At 39.6% G+C, this 23848-nt stretch overlaps 1 protein-coding gene across 1 annotated transcript; it reads left to right on the forward strand.

The window, feature by feature from the left end:
- The first annotated feature begins 405 nt into the window (after positions 1–405).
- Positions 406–23409, forward strand: LOC138998399 (ankyrin repeat domain-containing protein 30A-like). Its single transcript, XM_070400497.1, has 5 exons — positions 406–447; positions 9770–9930; positions 19905–20082; positions 23037–23228; positions 23359–23409. The coding sequence occupies exons 2-5, from the start codon at positions 9908–9910 to the stop codon at positions 23407–23409; spliced, it is 444 nt and encodes a 147-aa protein (XP_070256598.1). The 5' UTR covers positions 406–447; positions 9770–9907.
- Positions 23410–23848: the final 439 nt, after the last annotated feature.

The raw sequence follows: 23848 nt of genomic DNA on the forward strand, positions 1-23848 counted from the left end.
GGAAAGATTCTTTTGATCGCATAAAGGACTGTGGTCTCCTCTGCCTGACTCACAGAGTGGGGCTTACGTCCCCTTGAGTCCTAGGGAATGGAGATTGCTGAACTTTATAGATCTATGGCCCAAGGCAGGTGTCTTCTCCCCTTACCTGGTTTCCCAATTAGCTGATGTGCTTTCCATGTACATGGAGGACTGGGCAGGGGCAGGCCTAGATGTCAAATCAGAAATGGAGTTGGGTAACACTGAAACTTTTTGTAAATAGAGCCTCAACATTAATTATATCAGGAATCATTATTTGATATGCAGGTGGCTTATCTTAAACTTAAATTTTTTGTTGCTTGTTTTAAAGAAGTAAACTCACTCATTTTGTTGTATATATTACTGTAAAGACTTTGCAGCAAACCTGGCATTGATGATTCAAGGTCGACATCATGCAATGAAGACTTGAAGGTAAAGTGCTCTCTTGTGAAATTAATTTTCCTGCTGTCAATTTAATTTTGTGTGGTGCTTACTCTTATAATTTTGTAGGAGCCTACCTATCATTGATTTATGTTTCTAATGCAAAATTAGTCTTTTTATTGTTAAATTCTCAACCAAGATATGCTTTTCTAAAAATTGATTTAAGAGAGAGAGGAAGGGTTAGAGGAAGAGAGAGAGAGAAAGAAAGAGAATCACTGACATGAGAGAGAAACATGGACTGGTTTCCTTGCCCTGAGCCCCAACTGGGATTGAAGTGACAACCTGGGTATGTGCCCTGACTGAAAATTGAACCCATGACCCTTTGGTGCATGGGGCGACGTTCCAACCAACTCAGCCACATAGGCCAGGCCAGAAAATATGTTTATTTTATTGCCTGATTCCTTTTATATGTAATTTCCATAATAAGTAACTACACAGAGATAGAAATCAGAGACTGCGGTAGGGGGAATGGGGAGTCTCTATTTCATGAGAATGAGGCTTTCTTCTGGAGTGCTGAAAAGTTTTGGAACTAGATCGAGGTCATCATTGTACAATATTGTAAATGTACCCAATGCTACTGAATTTTTCACATTAAAATGGTTTATTTTGTGTTTGGTGAACTATATTCACTACAAAAAGAAAACTGTCATAATAATAATTAATCAATCAATTGAATTAAGATCATGTTACACCTTTAAAAACAACACAATAGGCTCATTTAAAACTGGTCTTCTGGTGAAAGGTTACATTGTTAATTTGAGACTTTCTTGTTTCTTGAGATAGGCCTACATTGCTGTGAATTTCACTCTTAGGACTGCTTTCCCTGTTCCACAGATTTTGGGTTGTCATGTTCTCATTTCAGTTGTCTCCAGGTATCTTTTGATTTCTTTCTTGATCTCATTGTTAATCCATTCACTGTTTAGTAACAGGTTATTTAGCCTCCATGTGTTTGTAGGTTTTCAGGTGTGTGTGTGTGTGTGTGTGTGTGTGTGTGTGTGTGTGTGTGTGAGAGAGAGAGAGAGAGCGAGAGAGAGAGAGAGAGAGAGAGAGGAGAGACACAGAGAGAGAAACATTGATTTGGTATTCTTCTTAATTATGCATTCATTGGTTGTTTCTTGTGTATGCCTTGATGAAAGATTGAACTTGCAAACTTTGCACATCAGGACAATGCTCTAATCAATTGAGTTACCATGCCATAGCCTTTTTAGTTTGAATTTTCAAGAAATATAATTTTTCTTCTCTTTGCTTTCAATCTGTGTGTATTTTCACTAAGGTTGGTCTGTTTTAGACACCACAAGTAGGGCTCTTATTTTCTTATCCATTCATCTATTCTATGCCTTTGATTAGAGCATTTAAACCATTTACAATTAAAGTTATAATTGATGGGTACATATTTTTTGCCATTTTATTCTTTATAATTATGTTCTTCACCTTCTTTTTTTCTTCTTCTTTCTGTAGAAGTCCCTTTAACATTCCCTTTAATACTGTTGTTTTTTTGTGTGTGTGTGTTTTCGATGATTAACTCCTTTAGCTTACAAGGGAAGCTCTTTATTTTTTCTTCAATTTTTAATAATAGCCTTGCTGGGTAGATTAGTATTGGTTGTAGGTCCTTCTTTTTCATAATTTTGAATATTTTATGCCAATCCCTACCAGCCTGAAATGTTTCTGCCAAGAAAACATCTGACAGTCTTATGGGCACTCTTTTGTAGTTAACTATCTACTTTTTCTCTTTAAGCCTTTAAGATCCTCTCTTTGTCTTTAAGCATTGCCATTTTAATTATGAAGTGTCTTGGAGTGGGCCTCTTTGAATTCATCTTACATGGGACTCTTTGTGTCCTGTACTTGTGATCCTTATTTTTCACAGGTCAGGGAAGTTTCAAGTCATTATTTCTTCAAATAGGTTCTCAATTTTCTGCACTTTCTCTCCTCTTTCTCTACAATGTGGATGTTACTATGGTTTGTGTTGTCCCTGATGTCATTGAAACTAGCTGATTTTTAAAAGAAAAACAGAACTTTTTTTTTGCTGCTATAATTGGGTGCTTTCTGCTACCTTGTCTTCTAAGTCAAATATCCTATTCCTATTCTTTGCTTCATCTAATCTGTCATTGATTCCTTCTGCTGTATTCTTCATTTCAGATATTGTACTCTTCAATTCTGAGTGGTTATTTATGTGGAATCTTGGTCATTTTTAATAATTGCTATCTCTGTGTTGAAGTTATTACTACATTCCTTGAGCATCTTTGTAACCATGTTATTGAACTCAGTATCTGATGCGTATTTTCCGTCCATTTCATTTAGATATTTTTTCTTGAAACTTTCTCTGTTCTTTCATTTGGGGCATGTTTGTCTCCTCATTTTGTCTGCCTCTCGCTATTTGTTTCTGTATATTAGTTAGATCTGCTTTGCATCCTAGTCTTGGAATAATGGCCTTATGTACTAGGTGTCTTTGAATCTCATTGGCACAATCTTTCTGATCACCTCTGTTAGGTGCTCCTGGAATGTCACTTGTGTGTGTTCTGTGAACCCCCCTTTTTAAACCCTTGATAGCTGTTGGCCTGCTTGTGGAATGGGTTGATCTTCAAGCTGGCTGACTATACACGGTACACAAGCTGCTGTGCAAAGTTGACCCTATGTTGAGCAATTCATGCCAGCTCAGTTTGCTGTATGCCCCGATCTTCATTTGGGTGTTCTGCTTGTGGATTTAATTGGGTCATGCTCTCAAGTCCCCCCACCTAACTCTCAGGTTTGTTGGTTCTGGGGCTTCTTGGAAGGTACTCTTCTGCAAGTCATTGTCAGTCTCTGCCTCTGATTTCCCTTGGGGTACCTGTGTGGAGCTGTAAAAAGATCCAGTATTTGTGACTGCCTCTGCTGGGCCCAGGTGCACCTGGGAGGGGCCAGCTGCACAGCAATGCCTCCTTCCACCAGCATCCAGCCCATGGGGCAGCTGAGCAAAAAGCCCGTGTCACTTGGAGATCCATCTCTGCCTACAAGCTTTCTGTTGGGGTCATTCACTGAAAGAGTGCCCATTGGTATGTGAGTTGCATGAGGTAAGTGACTCATCAGGTAGGTGCAAATGGTGTTTACCATGTTGATACAGATTCAAACTCCGTTTTGTTTTTGGGTGTCAGGGCACTCAGCACAAGTCCCAGGGTACACAAATGCCACTTATCAGCCACCAGATACCCATGGACTGCTGTGTTTGGGTGCATCCTCAGGAAGACATTAAGGGAAGGCTATCAAAATTCATCGAGGCCCAAAGATCAAGATTTGGCTGTATGAAGGGAGGGCTCAGCACTGGAATGGTGGCTTTAGTTAGATCAGTAAGGGAATAAAGACCCCCCCCATCCAAAGTCACACAACTCAGTCTCAGACACCCCCTGAAGCCACCCAGACCTGCTAAAGAGATCTCCATGAAACACCATGGGCCCACACTCCTTTGAAGCAAGTAGCTCCACAGGATGGGGGGAAAGGATTCAGGGCAATGGTCTAGAACATTCCCCAGGCAAAGGCCATAGGAAGGGAGGGCATGACATCAGGTGTGATGACAGCTGTCATCATTGTGGGAGAGGGACTCAGCACAGGGAGGGCACCCAGAGGCCATCCCCTCAGCGCTCTCTACCAGCGTCACAGAAAGCAGTCTCCTCACATGACTCCCAGGCCACTCTGAGCCACCCTTTCTTCATAGGCCCAAGGTAGGTGGTGGGAAGGATACTTGTGAGCTGGGTCATTTGTGAGGGCTCCTGGATTTCTAGCAGAATCCTACCTCTTCCTGGAGGGCAGAATCCCTGCTGATTTTTACAGCCAGATGTCCTGTGGGCTCCTCTTCCAGGCTCTGGTTCTCAGGGCTGGAAGCCCAGCATGGGGCTGAGACAACAAGCTCGTCAGGGGGACCACTGCGCTGAGACATGCCTCTGCATTCTCATCCATCACAAGTGAATGTGGGGCCAGCCCAATTGAATCTCTGTCCTGGGAGTCATGTGAGGAGACTGCTTTGTGTGGCGCTGGTAGAGAGCGCTGAGGGGATGGCCTCTGGGTGCCCTCCCTGTGCTGGAGGCTTCTTCTATAGATCCTTGGTTATAATACTGATAATCAGCTAGTCTTCAGTTGGTTATTCAAGTTGGTAGTTATATAATTGAGTTGTAATTCCTATCTGGTCCATGGAGAAAGTGAGTGTCACTTTCTCCTACTTTGCCTACGTCTTGGATCACACTGAAAAATTCTGAAATGCACTAGAGGGACTCACTATTTAGGATATGGTGAGGTGAAATATTTTAAGTGAGGAAGGCATTGTAATGTTAAAATTCAGCTACTAATTTATTTCTGATATATTTAGCACCTAATGAATTCTTTGATTCCAATAGTGTGACAATTAGTTTTGAGGGCATATGTTTTTATATTAATTTAGACCAAGTCAAGATTTTCCTTTCTTTTTCTTCTGAGTTACAATTATTGATTTTGGGAATAGGTAAACATAGATTAAGAATTCTAACAGTAATTTTAAAGTATATTCTAATGTTTCTTTGTCCACACTTGATTACTTAAGGATAAAGTTATTTCAGAAACACATACCCTGACAGCCAAGACATCTAAAATTCAAAGAAAGCATATTCATCGCCCACCGTTGCATCTGGAAAAAATGTCTCAAGAATCACAAATAAACAAGGCATGTGACAAAGAGGATACATCTTCATATTCAGAACACTCTTTTGTGCAAAAGGATGAGGAAAATGTGCATCAAGCAAGGCACATTAGAGACAGGAAGAATTTACAGCTTTCCAAAGATGAGTCAAAGCAGAAGTCACATCAATTTTCTGTAAAATTCAAAAAAACGGATTGTCGTGAGGAAGAGCCACTAAGTGACAACTCTAAAGACGAGGCAAGCTTAAGACAAATGCATTCAAATTTGACAAGGAAAATGCTTGATTGTGAGGGAAAAGGTGCATTTGGAAAGTCTATCTCTGCAGCATTACAAACATTTCCTAAACGAGAAGAAACCACTCTCAAAATTATTTCTCCATCTCATGGACACACCGGGTCCCCGGAAGACTCTCCATGGGACTCTTCTTCTGAGCTTTCTTTAAGAGAAAAGGAATTACACTCTGAAAATGATCACAAACCTAATGCTGAGCAAGTTTTAAACAAAAATAAGCAGAGTATTTATAACGATACAGAAAATAAAAAAGTAAGGACCCTAGTAGTTACATCTGGAGTGAAAGAAGACCAAGCGTTTGCTATGCAGATGACAAAAAATATGAACCCAAATACCACAGATTGGAAATTAGGCATCGGACCTACACCTCAGTCTCATGATCCAAAAAGCCATCCTGAATTGGAGCTTCCCTGCTGGAATGGAACAAAACTCATCACTGAAGTAAAAAACCACGATATGCCTGCTATTACAAATATTAATAGGGAATCAAAGCCAAATCAAGACTTGTTCCATAATCCATTATGTGCAGATAATTTCAATGCTAATTATTGTACAAGCATGGACTCTAGATTAAAAGATGTGAGTTCCTCTGCACTGCACAATGACAGAACATCTGGAGTATCTGTAATTGAAAAACTAAAGCAAGATATGCAAAGTCTTAAGAATGATATAGAAATGTTAAAAGTAAAGAAGCTGACTGGGGAAAAAGAGAAAGCTCAACTTCCAAAAGAGGTAGAATTTCACTTGCTGTTACTCTTTGTTTTCTCTCTGTATCAATTCTCTGATTCATTCTGATAATCCACTCCTGAAAAATATATTGTATGTAAAATGAGGTTGTCTAATTATGCAATTGTATATATATATATTCTGTCAACTAAATAGCAGGAGTATAGGAAAATATTCTCATATAATCATGGATGTTTCTCTCTTTCCCTCTCCTATGCTGTTTTCCTAAAATCAATTTAAAAAACCATAAATTGACCTAACCAGTTTGGCTCAGCAGATAGAGTGTCGACCTGCGGACTGAAGGGTCCCAGGTTCGATTCTGGTCAAGGGCATGTACCTTGGTTGCTGGCACATCCCCAGTGGGGGGTGTGCAGGAGGCAGCTGATTGATGTTTCTCTCTCATCGATGATTCTAGCTCTCAATCCCTCTCCCTTCTTCTCTGTAAACTATCAATAAAATATATTTTTAAAGAACAAACCATAAATTGCATCCCAGAAATAATAAAATGAAAAGAAGCTATAACTGGGAGAAGGGTTATAAACAAATATCCCCCAGCTAAACTCCTCTATTTTGTGCTATAGTGTGTACAATCTTCTATGGTTTACTCAAAACCTTGGAACTTAGAATTCTAATATGATCATTCAGGATATTTTTATTTCATGTTAGTTACAGCTTACATTCAATATTATTTTATATTAGTTTCACATGAACAGCATAATGGTTAGATAATCATATACTTTACAAATTAGTCTCCCCAATATTTGAAGTACCCACCTGGACTGTACATCACCATTGTAATTTTATTGAGATATTTTACTAACAAACATATAAACTTCCACAAATACGTTTATCACCACTCTCAGAAGTGTTTGTTGAGTCAAAGCTTTACATTGTGTTGTTTAATAAAGTATGGTACTGCCAAAAGTAATGAAACCTTACCATTTGTGACAGCATGGATGGACCTAGAGGGCATTATTCTAAGTGAAGTATGTCAGACAGAGAAAGATAAGTCCCATCTGATTTCATTTACATGTGGAATGTAAAGGGCAAAATTGATGAACTAAGAAATTTAAGAGAGACTCATAGATAACACATCTGACCAATGGATGTGAGAAGGAAGGGAGTCAGTAGACTGGGCAAAAAGTAAAGGTATTAAAAAGTAAAAAATGGTAGTGACAGAATAGTCACAGAGATGTCAAGTTCAGGGTAGAGAATGTAGTCAATCCTATTGTAATAAGTATAGGTGGTGTCATGTGGGCACTTGAAATATCAGGAGGACCACTTTGTAGAGTATCTGATTGTCTAACCACTATGCGGCACAACTGTAGCTAATACAAATAATGTTGAATGTGAACTGTAATGGAAAGATTAAAATACAGAAACGTAGAATACCCTCCAAAAATAAAATCATGGCAATTATCATTTTGACATGTATGTATCATATAGGTCACATGAATTATTAGCTATAAACTCAATATTTGTCTCTAAAAAAGAAAACTGAGTTTTGAGGTGGAAAAAAAGTTGAGACATTATGTTCCTTTATTTGAAAAAGTGGATGAGCACTCTCATTACACTGAGGCAGCGGTTCTCAACCTGTGGGTCGCAACACCTTTGGCGGTCTAATGACCCTTTCACAGGGGTCGCCTAAGACCATCCTGCATATCAGATATTTACATTACAGTTCATAACAGCAGCAACATTACAGTTATGAATTAGCAATGAAAATAATTTTGTGATTGGGTCACAACAGGAAGAATTGTATTTAAAGGGCCAGATGATTGAGAATCACTGCACTAAGGCAATAAATTACTTTTCAAAAGTCATACTTAATTTCCCTGGTTAATTTGATGAAATTTTCTGTTTATTTATTTGATTCAGTATTATAGAATTCCTAGAAGCCCAGTGCAATAATTCATGCACAAGGTCAGACCAAAACCGGCTCTCAAACATACCTCAAAGGGTCCCAAGAGGGCACAGGCCAGGCAAAGGGACCCTACTGGTGCATGATACGGCCTGGAGCAGAACATGGGATGTTGGCCAGGTGGGAAGGGACCACGGGAAAGCTCCAGGGGCATGTCCAGCCATCATTCTCAGGCTCAATCAGTTGGATCCCAGCAGCAAGCTAACCAACTGGTCAGAGCATCTGCCCCTTGGTGGTCAGTGCACATCATAGCGAGCAATTGAGCAACCTTAGCATATCATTGGCATATTGCACCTTGATTGGTTGAATGGCTGACTAGATGACTAGACACTAAGCATGTTAGGCTTTTATTATATAGGACTAGAAGCCTGATGCACGCAATTCAGAAACTGGGGTGGGGTCGTCTCTCAGGCTGGCCTGCAGCCTCTGGCAATCCAGGACACCTCCCATAGCAGGATCAAGCCAAAACCAGCAGTCAGACATCCCTCTCACAATCCGGGACCACTGACTCCTAACCTCCCACCTACCTTACTGCCTGATCACCCCTAATAATTCACCTGCCTGTCTGCTTGGCCCTAACCACTCTGCCTGACTGCCTAATCATCCCTAACCACTTGCCTGCCTACCTCATTATACCTAACTGCTTGCCTGACTGCCTGATTGCCACTAACCACTGGCTTCCCTGCATTATCACCCCTAACCACCCAGCTGCCTGCTTGATCACCCCTAACAACTCACCTGCCTGCCTGATCACCCCTAACCATTTAGCTGCCTGCCTTCTTGCCCCCAACTGCTCACCTGCCTGCCTGATTGCTCATAACCCCTCTGCCTACCTGCCCAATACTCCCTAACCACCTCTGCCTTGGCCCCCACCATGGTGGCTTCATCCAGAAGGACGTCCAGGATGACGTGTGGAAGGTCGTTTGGCTGTCCGGTCCAATTAGTATCTTATGCTTTTATTATTATCGATAGCCTTTCTTTTGCTGCCATAAAGTGCTAGGTAATGCATCTTTAGGAACTTTGGACAGATCATTAAACCTTGGTTTTATTCCCATTATCAGTGAATATGGGCTAAAGTAAGTAGATAACTACTTCTATGTCCTCTAGCTATAAGATTTTATAGTGATTGTGACATTAGTGGAGCATTCCATTAACCATCAATCCATTGGTTTCACTCTGCTACACTGTTGTGGTAAACTTTTGTTAATACTTATTATGAATACCACCACTTTTTTATGCCATTAAAGATCTTAAAGAAAAAAATTATAAAAGACAATGGGGGAAGGAATAGCTTCCTGCAGAAAGAGGATAGCTTCCTACTTGCTACTGACGCACATTGTCACATCCTTGAAATCTGGCTGTAATACAAGACCCAGGTGAGAAAGAAAAGAGGACACATTTTTCATTTTTTTTTACTTTTACTTCTCTGACTCTGCTAGATAAATGGGGTGCGGTGGGTAAGGGCAATGTTAGGTAGCAAAGAGTGGATGTGATGTGAATAAGAGCTCCAAATTAAGACAGCCCTGTAAAATCTTGGAAAATTCTGCTTCTTTACTAAAACACAAATGAAGCAGAATTTACAGCTTCAATGACCTATAACGATAAAAACACAAAATATTTTTATTGATTAAAGGCAATTAAACTAAGAGCCAAATGATAAAATTAATGAAAACATAAACAGTCTCTTTAATGACTAAGGTAATAGCAATATCCTTAATATCAAACTTTCATCAAAGGCTGAAGAAGTAAAGAAGAAGCAGAAAAACAGTAAAAAGAAAGTGACAGGAACCAAGTATAATGCTGCTGATGATGACAGTGATGCATGGAGTCAACAAAGCGAAGTTGTACAAACTGAGAAGCAGCAGCTTCCTATTATGGAGAATGAAGATTCTGACAGGTAAGCCTACAGCAATATTTAATAGTAGATAATTATTCTTTTCCTATAAAACAAATTCCAATTGGAGCAGATATTCATGATTAACACACTTTATATGTTTACTAGGGAGATTGATCCTTCCCTGGAAAAGTGTAAATCCACAAACAATGAGATACCAATTTTTAAATTTAAAATGATAAATATTTTATTAAAAAAATAACAACCAGAATTGGCACAGTGGAGGAAAATGCACTCCCCTGCACTACTGGTACATGAAATTGGCAAATCTTTTTCAAATGGTAATTGAGTTAGTTTCAAAATTTTAAGTATGTCATTCCTTTATCCCAATAACTTCACTTCCAGTACTAAATCCTACGGGAAAACATGACTTGGATATACACACATATACACATTCTAAGGACATCAATTATATATTATCAGCTATAAAATAAATACATCATGGAGATGTAATATACAGTTTGGTGACTATAGTGAATGATATGGTATTGCATATTAGAAAGTGTCTAAGAGAATATATCTTAAAAGTTCCTTTCACAAGAAAAAAAATTCTGTAAATATGTATAGGAACAGAAGGTAGACTAAATGTGGTGATCATTTTGCAATATCTTATATAATAAAAGGGTAATATGCAAATCAACTGAACTGCAGAATGACCAGTGGCTATGATATGCAGCGACCAGCAGGGGACAGATGCTCAACACAACAGCTGCCCCCTGGTGGTCATTGTGCACTCACAGGGAGAGCACCACTCAGCCAGAAGTTGGGCTCAGGGCTGGCCAGAGCAGCAGCAGTGGCAGGAGCCTCTCCCACCTCTGCAGCAATAGGTCATTATATGCATTACACACACACACACACACACACACACACACACAGACACAGACACACATATATATGCATATATATATGTTATGGCAGATGTTAAGGATATATAATATACATTTATGCATTAATGATACTAACATAAATATACATATATATGTTTATTTATTACAACATTGCTTACAGAAATGTTGTAGTTATTGTAAATTCCTATTTATAAGGTAATACATTTTTATACCCAAAAAATAATGTAGTATGCAGCCACTGGAAAAATGGGGGTAATTCTGGCCTACAGTGTACTGATTGTTTCACAATTGACTTATATTTAAAGCATTTGGGTTTAATGGCATGTGTTAAGCAAATTTTGTGAGAATACTCTTGATATCTGTTCAGTTATAAAAGGAAGTTATATGCTACGCTGTCACTCTACTTTGTTTCCACCTGAATTGCTAGCTACTAAATTTTTGTGTTTTCTTCCTAATACCTGAGTGCTCAAATATTGGGCACACAAATTAATCTGAAAGCTGAGTGATTTCACAAGGCAATTTGTTCCATTTCTTATCTACAAATTTCAGCATGATGTGTAAAACCTATTAAAACACATCAAGGGATTAATCTGCTAGGTGAAGGGCTGACAGACCTTTTCTCTAAAGTGCCAGATGCCTCTGGGCTGGATTTGGTGTGCAGGCATTCGTTTGCTGACCCGTTGCATTATAAACCATAGGGCTCCTAATTTAGTGAATCTTCTTTTTGGAAGGTACCCTGCATGCATGCCTTTATCTTTCCTTTTTGAGGAGAACAGATTTCAGTATGCACCACACCCAATTTTTTAACATATTACACAATTGACAAAAATTCAGTTTATAAAGTAAGAATATTACCTGCATGTTTCCCCCTTTATTTCTGTTACAGTTTAATATGACTAATTACAGTGTACTTTGTACATTTGAGTAGTGTCACATATTCTAGAGTTGGATGATTTTCATCTAGCAAGAAATCCTTCTGTGATCTTTGTAAGCATGAGAAACATCACAATCAGGTTATATAATATTAAATATCTAGAGAAATTTCATGGGTTCTTTTACTTGTACAGTATTGTAAATTTTGCATGTTTTAAACCGTGGAATGTCACGGTTATATGAAAAAACTTGTAAGTATTACGAAATCCTTCCTAGTCGCTATGAAAGGATTGAAAGATACAGCTAAACATGAAGATGAGGTCATCCAAGGTCATGCCATTTAGCTACAAAGTCCTTCAAAGAGCTATCTATACTCACTGATTCCAATTTCCCTTCCATGCACTCTTGAGCCCACTCTAGTAATTTTCAGTCCCCTCCTCTTCTATATAATTGTTTTTCTCAAGGTTAGTACTTGTTTTCCCTCAAATAAATCCAGACATAATGTTTTAGACCTGGTTTTACATAACTTATCAGCAATGTTTGACCCAATGGAAAACTCTTTTTTCATTTGACTTTCAGGACTTTGAGTTTTCAGGGGTGAAAACACACTCACCTGGTTTCCCCCTTGCCTGCCTAGCCTGTCTCTTAGTCGTTTGGCTTCTCCTCATCTCCCACCTTTACACGTTCAAATGTCCTGGGATTCAGTCTTTGGTCTTTTTTCCTACCAAAATTGACTTTTCCTACCTTGGATATACTAATGATCTTCAAAATATATCCCCAGCCCAGATCTCACTCCTTAATGCCAGACCTATATATCAAACTGTTGGCTTAATCTCTCTTTTTAAAATATATGTATTTCTCTTGACTTCAGAGAGGAAAGGAGAGAGAGAAAGAGAGATAGAAATATCAATGATGAGAGAGAAATATGGATAGGCTTCCTCCTGCACACCCCCTACTTGGGATCAAGTAATGTGTCAGGAGATCTTGTGAGATTACTTTCAAAATTCAGTGGAACCTGAATATAAGGGACTAATTCGGGCAAGGGGTATACTTTAAAGATGAAAGTCAGTTATATACAGTAAAGTAGGTTTTCTGAATGTGTATGTGAAAAAATTTACACATGAGCTTACCGGCTTTTACATATGTAGACACATTTGTATGTATGAAAATTTTAATTTCACAGAGAAGTTTTCCAAAGTCATTATTGCTAATATATTCACTGTAGTTTTGAGAGTGTAATAAGTACACAATCTAAATGGAAATAACCAGAAAATACATTTTAATTATATTTAACTCAACAAATGAACAATGTTCTAAAAACAAACAAAATTTTAATTTTATTAGAACAGAAAAAAAGTTTTTCTTTTAATCGTTTTTGGGCGATGATATATCCCGACACTCCAATTGAGGTATCACTTTAATGTGTGATCTTGAGGGGCTTGCTTTAGGTAATCCTGCTTTGAAAAAACTATCCTGTTTAGCTTAAACATTTGAAGTCTGCTGGTTTTTTTCTTATAATTACCTCCCTAATATTTTGAAAATGGGTTTAATGAAGCTGAATTTTCTTATCTGATGGCTTGTCAATAAATGTTATTAGATTGTGGAGATGGGATCCAAGCGATGATAACTTTGTGTTTGAGGCGTGTTGTTTCTTCTTCCTCCTCATCTTCACTCCCATCCTCATTTCCCAGGTCAGAACCTCATCTGCTTCTTCACTTTCAGTCATAGTGTGATACCCAGGGTCACCTTCATCTTCTAACCGCTGTTAAAACAACTTCCTCAGCTACTACTTCTCCACCAATATTCTGTGTTATCCCATAGTAATCAGTAATCTTCAGCACCTTCTAAATGCAAGTCTCCCTTCCTCATCAAGCAAATTCTTCCAACCATTTTCCTTGGTTTGTACTTTCACTTCTTTTCATGCTGCAGCAAAATTCAGAGATTGCTGATTTTAAATGGTAACTCTTTGAAACCGTAAGTGTTGTAAGGTACGCTGTCCTCTTGTATGTTCATCATTGCCTTCCTTCTGCAATACAACCATTACTTCCTCTAAAAACTTTTTGCAGCTATTCATTTGGTTGCCATAATTGTATTTTAAGGTCAGGGTTGGAATGATGTGTTTTAAGATACATACATAATTTTAACTTTATACTGAATAGGACTAGGAGTTCCAGTCACCAAGAATGAGCAAATGCACATGGCTGGGGCACGGCTCAGTGCACTTGGGAATGAAGGCGGCACATGTTAAAACTTCTGCAGAAAGTCACTCCACTCACCAACAAAACCAACTACCCACATGCCATGTGGTGTGATCACGTCCTGATCATTTGCCTAACACTGTTTAGGAGCAGTGACTCGTGGATTTAAACACACAGACTATCGTTGTTGATAAGTGGTGAAATTACTCTAGTGGTTTTACAACATATGGCCTATTTGATAAAATTTGTTAAAAATAGCTGAATTAATCACAAAAAATTACCTGTTAATTTAATTATAAGCAAATCTTGATTGCATTTTTTATTTAATGGTTGCATTCATTAATATTCACATATGACACACAGACCAGAAGTTTTATCTGTTAAATCCGAAGTCTGTTAATTCAAGGTCCACAAAAATCGAGAGTTTACTGTACCAGTATATCCAGAATCCAATCACATCTTCCAGGCCAGGTCACTAACATCTGCTATCTAGATTAGCTTAATAGTCAACTAATTGACTATTGATTTTCTTCTTACTTTTTCCTTCCTCCCTTCCTTCCTTCCTTCCTTCCTTCCTTCCTTCCTTCCTTCCTTCCTTCCTTCCTTCCTTTCTTCCTTCCTTCCTCTTTTCCTTCCTCCTTTCTTCTTCCCTCCCTTCCTCTCTGCCTCTGTCCTTCCTTCTTCTTTTTATTTACTTTCCTACATCAATTCTAGTCTTTTGTTCAAATCTAAACACAGTAGGCCTATTAAAAGGTAAGTCAGATTATATTGTTCCTCTGGTCAATACCTTCTAATTGCCTATTTCACTCAAAGTACATGCCTTCCACAGGCCTTCCAGCTAGGGATTGAACCCAAAACCTTGGTACGTACAGATCCATCTGCTATGTTCAAAATAAAAACTATTTCATATTCAATAATTATAGACTTATTTTTGAAGTTTGGGTCAAGAGGAATTGTTTAATAATTGCTCTCAGGGAGATCCTTTTTAATATGTTTCAATTAATTTTAGAAAGAGAGGAAGGGAAAGGGAGAGAGAGAGAGAGAAACATCAATGATGAGAGAGAATCATCAGTCAGCTGGCTCATGCATGCCCATTACTAAGGATCATGCCAGCAACCCTGTATGTGCCCTGACTGGGAATTGGTCTGGTGACCTCTTGATTCATGGGTCGATGTTCATCCATTGATGCTTAGTGTTTAAATGTTTAGTTTTAACCAGGAGAGTAATTTGTGTGACTATATGTAGGTTATAATTTTATTTCATTCCTTACCCAAGGGTATATTCTTAATGATTTGAGAGACAGAGACAAACATCAGTGTGAGGGAGAAACATCCAATGGTTGTCCCCGGTATGCTTCCCATCCAGGGGCTGAACCCAAAACCCGGTAGGTGCCTTGACAGGGAACCAAACTGGCAACCTTTTCGTGTCTAAGATGATGATCAGATCAACTGAGCTACCCAGCCAGGCATTGTTGTACATTTGTGGAGGTATATAATCATGATATTCCTATGCATGCATGTATTCCATTAAAAAAAGGAAATATACTTTTCTGTTGGTAAATTTAGCTTTTTATATTAAGACTAGACGCCTGGTGCACAAAAATTTCTGCACTGGCGGGAGTGGGGTATACCGCAGCCCCACTTGTGCCCTCTCACAGTCTGGGACCCCTCAGGAGATAAGGACCTGCTGGCTTAGGCCCGCTCCTGCATAGCAGAGGGCAGGCACAATCCCTAGGTGCCTTTACCGCAGCCCCTGGTCGGGCTCAGAGCAGGACTGATTGGGGAGTTGGGGCGCTGCCCCCATCATGCATAGAGCAAGGCGGATCAGGAGGTTGTGATGCCACCCTCAGTCACACTCAGGGCAGGGCTGATTGGGGGGTTGGGTCGCCTCCCCCTGTCACACTCAAGGCAGGGACAATGGGGAGGTTGCGGCACCACCCCCTGTCACGCACAGAGCAGAGCCGATCAGGGGGTTGTGGTGCCACCTCTGTCACATACAGAGCCAGCTGATCAGGGGGTTGGGGCACAGCAAACTGTCACGCACAGAGCAGGGCCCATCAGGGGGGTTGTGGCTCCGTGCCCCATCACGCACAGAGCAGGGCTGATCAGGGGGTTGGGGAGCTCCCCCCTGTCATGCACAGAGTAAGGCCGATAGGGGAGTTGGGGCAACGCCCCCTGTCACACACAGAGCAGGGCTGATCAGGGGTTTGGGGTGCTCCCCCTGTCACAATCAGGGCAGGGCCAATGGGGAGGTTGTGGCTCCACCTGGTCACACACAGAGCAGGGCCCATGGCGGGGTTGGGCGCCACACAGTGTCACACACAGAGCAGGGCCTTTTGGGGGGTTAGGGAGCTCCCCCCTATCAGGCACAGAGCAGGGTCAACCAGGGGATTGGGGTGCCTTCCCCTGTCAGGAACAGAGCAGAGGGAATAGGGAGGTTGTGGCCCAACCCCCTGTCACACACACAGCTGCAGGGCGACCTGGGTGTTTGTGCGCTGCCCCCTGTCATGCTGCTCCAGAGGCCAGGAGGCCTTACAGCTCAGCTGATCCCAGTGCTGGGAGGCCTTGCTGCTCCGTTTGACATTGGGGCAGTGAGGCCTCACTGCTCAGCTGAACCCGGTCCTAGGAGGCCTCAAGGCTCCACAGGTCCCGGTGCCAGGAGGACTTGCGGCTCTGCTGATCCCGGGTTCAGAAGGCCTTGCGGCTCCACTGATCCCAGTGCTGGGAGGCCTCGCTGCTCCACTCATCCCGGTCCTGGGAGGCCTCGCAGCCCCACTGATCCCAGGTTTGGGAGGCCTTGCGGTTCCGTTGATCCCAGTGCTGGGAGGCATATTACCCTTTTACTATATAGGATAGAGGCCTGGTGCATGGGTGGGGGCCAGCTGGTTTGCCCTGAAGGGTGTCCGGGATCAGGGTGGGGGTCCCCCTTGGGGGCCTGGCCAGTCTGGGTGAGGGTATGATGTCTGTTTGCAGCTGGTCACACCCTCTTCAGGGTGGGGTCCCCACTGGGGTGCCTGGCCAGTCTGGGTGAGGGTTGAGGGCAGTTTTCAGGCTGGCAGGTGACTGAAGCTCCAAAACTCTGTGTTTTTTTTTCTTTTTCCATTTTTATTCTGGGATTTATTTACCTTCTATGGCTGTCACTGGAACTGAGAACCAGCTTTAGCTCTAAGGCTCGGCTCCAGCTCTGAGACCTCGGCTGCTGAAAGCAGGTTTGGGGCTTTGTTTACCTTCTGTATTTGAAACTTTGTTGCAACTCCAGCTCTGAGATCTCGGCTGGCTGAAAGCAGGTTTCTGGGTTTTGTTTAGCTTCTATATTTGCAATATAGTTTCCTGGAGTTCAAGTTCAGAGGCTGGCAGCGGCAGCGGCAGGCAGGGAACCTTGGCTTCATCCTTCACTGGAGCAAACAAGCCTCCTGTTCACTTCAGTTGCCTTGCTGCTGGCCGCAATCTTGGTTAGCTGTTAATTTGCATATCTTGCTGTTTAGCCAATGGAAAGGGTAGCGAAGTTATGGTTAATTACCATGTTTTTCTATTATTAGATAGGATTAGATGCAAAAGTTACCAAATAATTTCATTTTCAAAGAAAACCATAACTAATTGGATTCTTGCATTTTCTAACTACGTATATAATGACATGCAGGTTTTTTATGTTTTTCAATTTTCTACTTTTTCCAGTTTTGTTGAGCTATAATTGACATTAACATTGTATATTTTGAAAGGATACAGTGTGTTTATTCGATACACTTTTTATGTTGTTAAATGATTACCACGGGATTCTTTGTTGATATTTCCATTACATCACATAGTTACCAATTCTTTCTTTGTGGTGAGAACATTTAGATCTACTCCCTAAGCAACTGTCAAGTATGTAATACAGTATTGTTAACTATAAGCACTATGCTGCACATCAGACAGGGTGTAATCGTGTATGACACTTATTTAAATAATGCTGGCAATATGAGAGAGCAGGAGGTCATCCAAGAAAATCTATTCTGTACCCCCACACCATATGCCAGCTGCTTCTATGGGAAAGACAAAGCTTACATGAGGAAGTAGGCAAAAGAAATAAGAATGGGTATGATGCAAATGCCATAAAATGGGTATTACAGGCATGGGGCAGTATGCAGAAGGAATAAAAATGGGTATAATGGTTACAGATTACACCAATGAAGGCTGGGACTCCAGTGCTTCATCAACAAGGTTGTTAATCTTTCCATGATAATAGGTAGTTAAGGAGGATGGACCACTTTTCCTGGTTAATGTCCAAGTTCAAGTAGGGTGTGGGGAACTCCCTGCCAGATGAGAATATGTTTTCTTTAATTAGAACAAAATGATCTCGTTTAACAGAGCATGATTAATATTTGTTATAACTATAGCTAGCCTCTACAATCTATTTCTGCCTCTAGCAGTAGTATTTCCTTCTTTCTCTTTCCCTGGCAAAATTCCACTGTGTGTGTGTGTGTGTGTGTGTGTGTGTGTGCGAGCACATATATATATGTGTTTACACACATTTACTATATAAGCACACATATACATGTACATTCACATACTTAATACACATACATACATACATACATATATGCCACATCCTCTTACCTGTTCATTAATTGGTGGACACATAGGTTATACATCTTGGCTATTGTGAATAAGGCTGCAGTGAACATGGGAGTGCAGCTATCTCTTTGAGGTGGTGATTAATAATGTATGACTATTCTCTAAATGTTTGTTATATCCATTGGTCTAATGTTTGGTTCAAGGTTAACATTTCCACCTCTTCACACTGAGCATTTAAGTGTTTCTAAGGATGAATTGAGCCCTGGCCTGTGTGGCTCAGTTGGTTGCAGCACCATCCCTTATACCAAAAGTTTACTGGTTTGATTCCCATTCAAGTCATATACCTAGGTTGTGGGTTTGATCTCTGGTTTGGCTATGTATGGGAGGCAACCAGTCGATGTTCTCTCTCACATTGATACTGTCTGTCTGTCTGTCTCTCTTTCCATTCCCCTCTTGCTAAGACCACTGGGCATAATCTCAGCTGAATATTTTTTTAATTTTTTATTTTTTGCTAAAAGTATTACAAAGGGTATTACATATGTGTCCTTCCCCCCCTCCCCGCCCTGCCCTCCCTTACCCCCAGTGTCTTATGTCCATTAGTTATGCTTATATGCATGCATACAAGTCCTTCGGTTGATCTCTTACCCTCCTCCCTCCTGCCCCCCAACCCTCCCTGGTCTTCCCACTGCAGTTTGACAATCAGTTTGAGGCAGCTCTGTCTCTGTATCTATTATTGTTCAAAAGTTTGTAATGGTCTTTATTATCCATGAATGAGTGAGATCATGTGGTATTTTTCCTTCATTGACTGGCTTGTTTCACTTAGCATAATGCTCTCCAGTTCCATCCATGCTGTTGCAAATTGTAAGAGTTCCTGCTTTTTTACAGCAGCATAATATTCCATCGTGTAGATGTACCACAGTTTTCTAATCCATTCATCTACTGATGGGCACTTAGGCTGTTTCCAGATCTTAGCTATGGTGAATTGTGCTCAGCTGAATATTTAAGAAATTAAGAAAATGAATGAATTGAGTCTCTTGTAGGCAGCATATAGTTAGGTCTTATTCTAATCCGTGAAGACATTCTCTACTTGTTTTCTTTTTATTGAATTTGTTAAGGGGTCTCTAGTTAACAAATTACACAGGTTTCAGATGCACATTCTACAACACATCATCTGTACACTGCATTCTGTGTTCACGACCCCATGTTATCCTCTGCCTTTTGATTGTAGAATTCAATCTACATACAAAGTAATTATTGGCATGTAATGACTCACTACTGCGATCTAGTTTTTCTGTGGCAGTTTTGTACATTCATTGTTCCAGTCTTCCTCTCATGCTGCCTTCTTTTGTGAATTGAAAATTTTCCATAGTGTGCTTTGATTCCTGCTCTTTATCTTTTGTGAATCTGCTGAAGGTTTTTGCTTTGTGGTTACCATGAGATTTATATAAGACATCTTATAACAGTTTATCTTACTGGATCATATCATTGGTTATATTTAACTGCAGGTGTATCTTAAGAAAAGAAAAAGAGAAGAGACGAAAGGGTGATCTGTTATGTGAAAAATATAGGGTGCAGTTAAGGAAAAAAGAAGAGCACTCAATTAAAGAAGTTGAAATGAACCCCCCACTTGAAACCACGATTAGAGCACAAGATATCACACTGGCGATTATAAGAGACAATAAGGTAAATTTATCTTTGGTGAAAATCTCTTCTTTCTAACAGTACTTCATCAATAGTTATAGCCTGTCATTTAATGTATATTATTAATTTAAAACAAACCAAAAATATTCTCATTCAAAATGTGAACTGTGACCTTTATGATTTCAATTATTAGTAACTTATTACTGTCCTTGGCATCTAATAGATGCTCTGTAAATGTTTTCTAAATGAAGAAATAGAAAATAAATTGAGCCTACCCATTAGCATAAATGTTCATTCTGACTCTCAATAAATGTTAACATACAAACTAAGTTGCCTTGAGATGGTGATGGAACTAGTCAAATGTTCATAAAGGAATTTTATTTCAGTATACTGTATTTTTGCTCTATGACAAATGTAGCTATCACTTAAAATTTTAGTTTTCCATGGAAAGGAAAGATCCTTGTGCTTTAAGAGGATACATCCTCTTCACAGTTTATTTAAGGTACTGCTCTTATGCTTTGGAATTTTTCTTAATGAAAGGAGACTGAAAATGAAATGAAATGTGACCCTACCAGTGGTTGACACACTCATTAGTCAACAGAGACAAATATCAACAGTACAACGATTGAAATTTCTTTTGAGAGCCAAATTTTTTAAACTTAAACTATATAGGTAGGTACATTGTTATTAATTTAATTAGGGTACTCTTAAGTCTTAGGAAGAGCCACAGTGAAGGGGCCAAAGAGCCACATGTGGCTCACAAGTCTCAGTTTGCCGACCACGGCCTAGGTTGTAGAAGAACAAAATTACACTGAGAGGCGACCTTCTCGAGAACAGAAGGCCAGCATATTACCAGATGGAATTCTTACCAAATAACTTTGCAAAACAAAGGTGATAGAAATAGCTCGTAAGAGCCCTAACCGGCTTTGCTCAGTGGATAGAGCGTGGGCCTATGGACTGAAGGGTCCCAGATTCAATTCTGGTCAAGGGCATGTACCTTGGTTTCCGGCATATCCCCCGTAGGTACTTGCCCTTGACCAGGGCATGTTAATATGTATTATGAATACCACCACTTTTTTATGCCATTAAAGATCTTAGAGAAAAAAAATTGTAAAAGGCAATGGGGGAAAGGATAGCTTCCTGCAGAAAGAGGATAGCTTCCTACTTGCTACTGATAGCTTCCTGCTTGCTACTGATGCACATTGTCGCATCCTCTATATCTGGCTGTAATGCAAAGTCCAGGTGGGAAAGAGAAGAGGATACGTTTTGCATTTTTTTTATTTTTACTTCTCTGTTTCTTCTAGATAAATGGGGTGGGGTGGGTAAGGGGAATATTAGGTAGCAAAGAGTGGATGTGATGTGAATAAGAGCTCAAAATTAAGACAGCCCAGGTTCAATTCTGGTCAAGGGCGTGTATCTTAGTTTCCTGCATATCCCCCATAGGGGGTGTGCAGGAGCCAGCTCATCGATGTTTCTCTTTCATTGATGCTTCTAAATTTCTATCCCTCTCACTTCCTCTCTGAAAAACAGAATCAATAAAATATATTTTTAAAAAAGAAATAGCCCATAAAAAATTAACTCTGAGGTAGTTTATTTAGTCATTTTCAAATGTATGTATGTGTGAGTTTGTATATATTTAAAAAAAAATACTGTACACATGGAAACTAGAGGATTTAAAAAGCATATAAGAGAGGGGGAGAGAGAGAGAGAGAGAGAGAGAGAGAGAGAGAGAGAGAGAGATGGCTTTTGAAGCCCATTGGATATAATATTGTTAATTCAAATCCATTTGTCTCAACCAGTGGCATGCACAATGGCCTCATCCAAAGAGAGGGCTTTTAATATTTACCATAAGAATCAATGTGTTGTCCATGGTCTCAAAGGTATTGCTACTCACAACAAATGTTCCAGATTTTGGTGTTGATTTCATTTCCTTGATATATTCATATAGAGGTTAGTTTTCACTTCCAGTGATGGTAAGGAGGAAAGTATAGCAGGTTCAGAGATCATATTTTAGATGTCATTCTTCTACTTTTGAGAAAATTAACAATTTGTTCTAAGTAGCATCCCATTTTAATACAAGGGACTTCTGAAGAGAATGCGGGCCATAATATATATTTAGTAATAATTTATTGGTAAGTAATTTATTCCTAGTAAAGTAGATCAGAGTACCCACCCTCCCCATATCACAGTTAATACTAATTTAAACAGCATAAAAAAGAAATAAATGTTATTGAAGCAACAAATATCTCACGGTTTTCTAAAAAGAGCTCTGTAAATTTTATATTATTCATTACCTGTTTTTTGAAAAATAGGCTTCTTTTGTTTTTCTGTATCTACACTAGAGGAGAACTATGGATTGGCGCATGATCACAAATTGTAGAGTCTGAAAACCTGGGGGAAATCCTAAACTTCCTTATATTTTTAACCCCTCCATTCCAGATTGTGATAACTGAATGAGTTCATTGATGGATATAGAAGTGCTCAGGAAAATGCTTGATTATCAGTTATTAGCAGAGATAGTTTTTATTAATGACTATAAAAGTATTAGAACAGTAGAATATCTATGGGATAATATTGGGCAAAAAGAATTTTGGGAAATTTAGTTGATCCTATTATATGCATGGATCATACTACTCGCCTGTGGGGTATGTTCAGACTGTCATCTCAATTTGTAAGTGTAATTAAAATTATTCATCTTTTACTTAAATGCATTCTGGACTTGTGGTGATTTAGAAAAACCCTGTCTAATTCTGAGACTCTTAAAATTCTGTTGTTATTTTTTCACTTAAAAATTCATCATATTATATTATATTTTTGAACTTTGGGGAATTTATGCTTGTATAAAGTTAGAGGTTTGGATCCAAATCTATTTTTTTCCAGTGAGATATCCACTTATTGCAACCTTTTATTATAACATAGGTTATTCTTTAATTTCAGAGGCTATCATGACATGTGATTTCAATGTTTTAGCTAAAAGTCTCCTTTGTGTTCCTTAGGTTTCTGAGAGTTCTGAAAAAGAAAAATGTCAATTGGATGAAAATCGCATGTTGTGGGATGAAATTGCCAAGCTAAGCCTGGAAATGGACTCAGTACAAAATCAGACCCTGGAAATGGGAAAAGAATATTTGGAGAACATTGCAATTGGCAAAAAAAAGAAGGACCATCCTCAAAACACAATAACAGAAAGAGTATCTCAACACAATGTGCAGCTTGAAGTTCTGAGAGCTGAGCTTATGATGCTAAACCATAAACTGGCGATCGAACAACAAAACAGAAGAAGACTGGAAGCACAAGTTGAATCATATCGGTCTAGACTAGCTACAGCTGTACAGGATCATGAGCATTGTCAGACATCAAAAAGAGAGCTAGAACTTGCTTTCCAGAGAGTAAGAGATGAATGGTTTTGTTTATGGGACAAAATGAATTTGGATATGTCTAACCTGAAACATAACAATGAGATTCTTTCTCAACGACTTTCTGAAGTGGAAAGTAAAAACAGCAGCTTAGAAATTCAGCTTCACCACATAAGAGATGCTCTGAAAGAAAGGACATTGGTTTTAGAAGGAGTAGAAAGAGACCTCAGTCAAAAACAGTGTCAAGAGGAAACTGGACACGTGCATCAAAAGGAACCAGGTAAAGTGGATAAAGACATTGGAAAGCAGGAATCCTTAATGGAGAGGCTTTCTCACCTACAGACTGAAATGATGTTGCTTCAACAGCAACTGGATGAGGATCACAACCAAGCTGACAGAGAAGAAAAGACGGTAATTAACACCCAAGATCAGATTCGGGATATCATGAAAATATT

Source organism: Myotis yumanensis, unplaced genomic scaffold (assembly GCF_028538775.1).
Source record: "Myotis yumanensis isolate MYYU_CA2020_CCGP unplaced genomic scaffold, mMyoYum1.0.hap1 SCAF_20, whole genome shotgun sequence".
In the NCBI taxonomy this organism is placed as follows: domain Eukaryota; kingdom Metazoa; phylum Chordata; class Mammalia; order Chiroptera; family Vespertilionidae; genus Myotis; species Myotis yumanensis.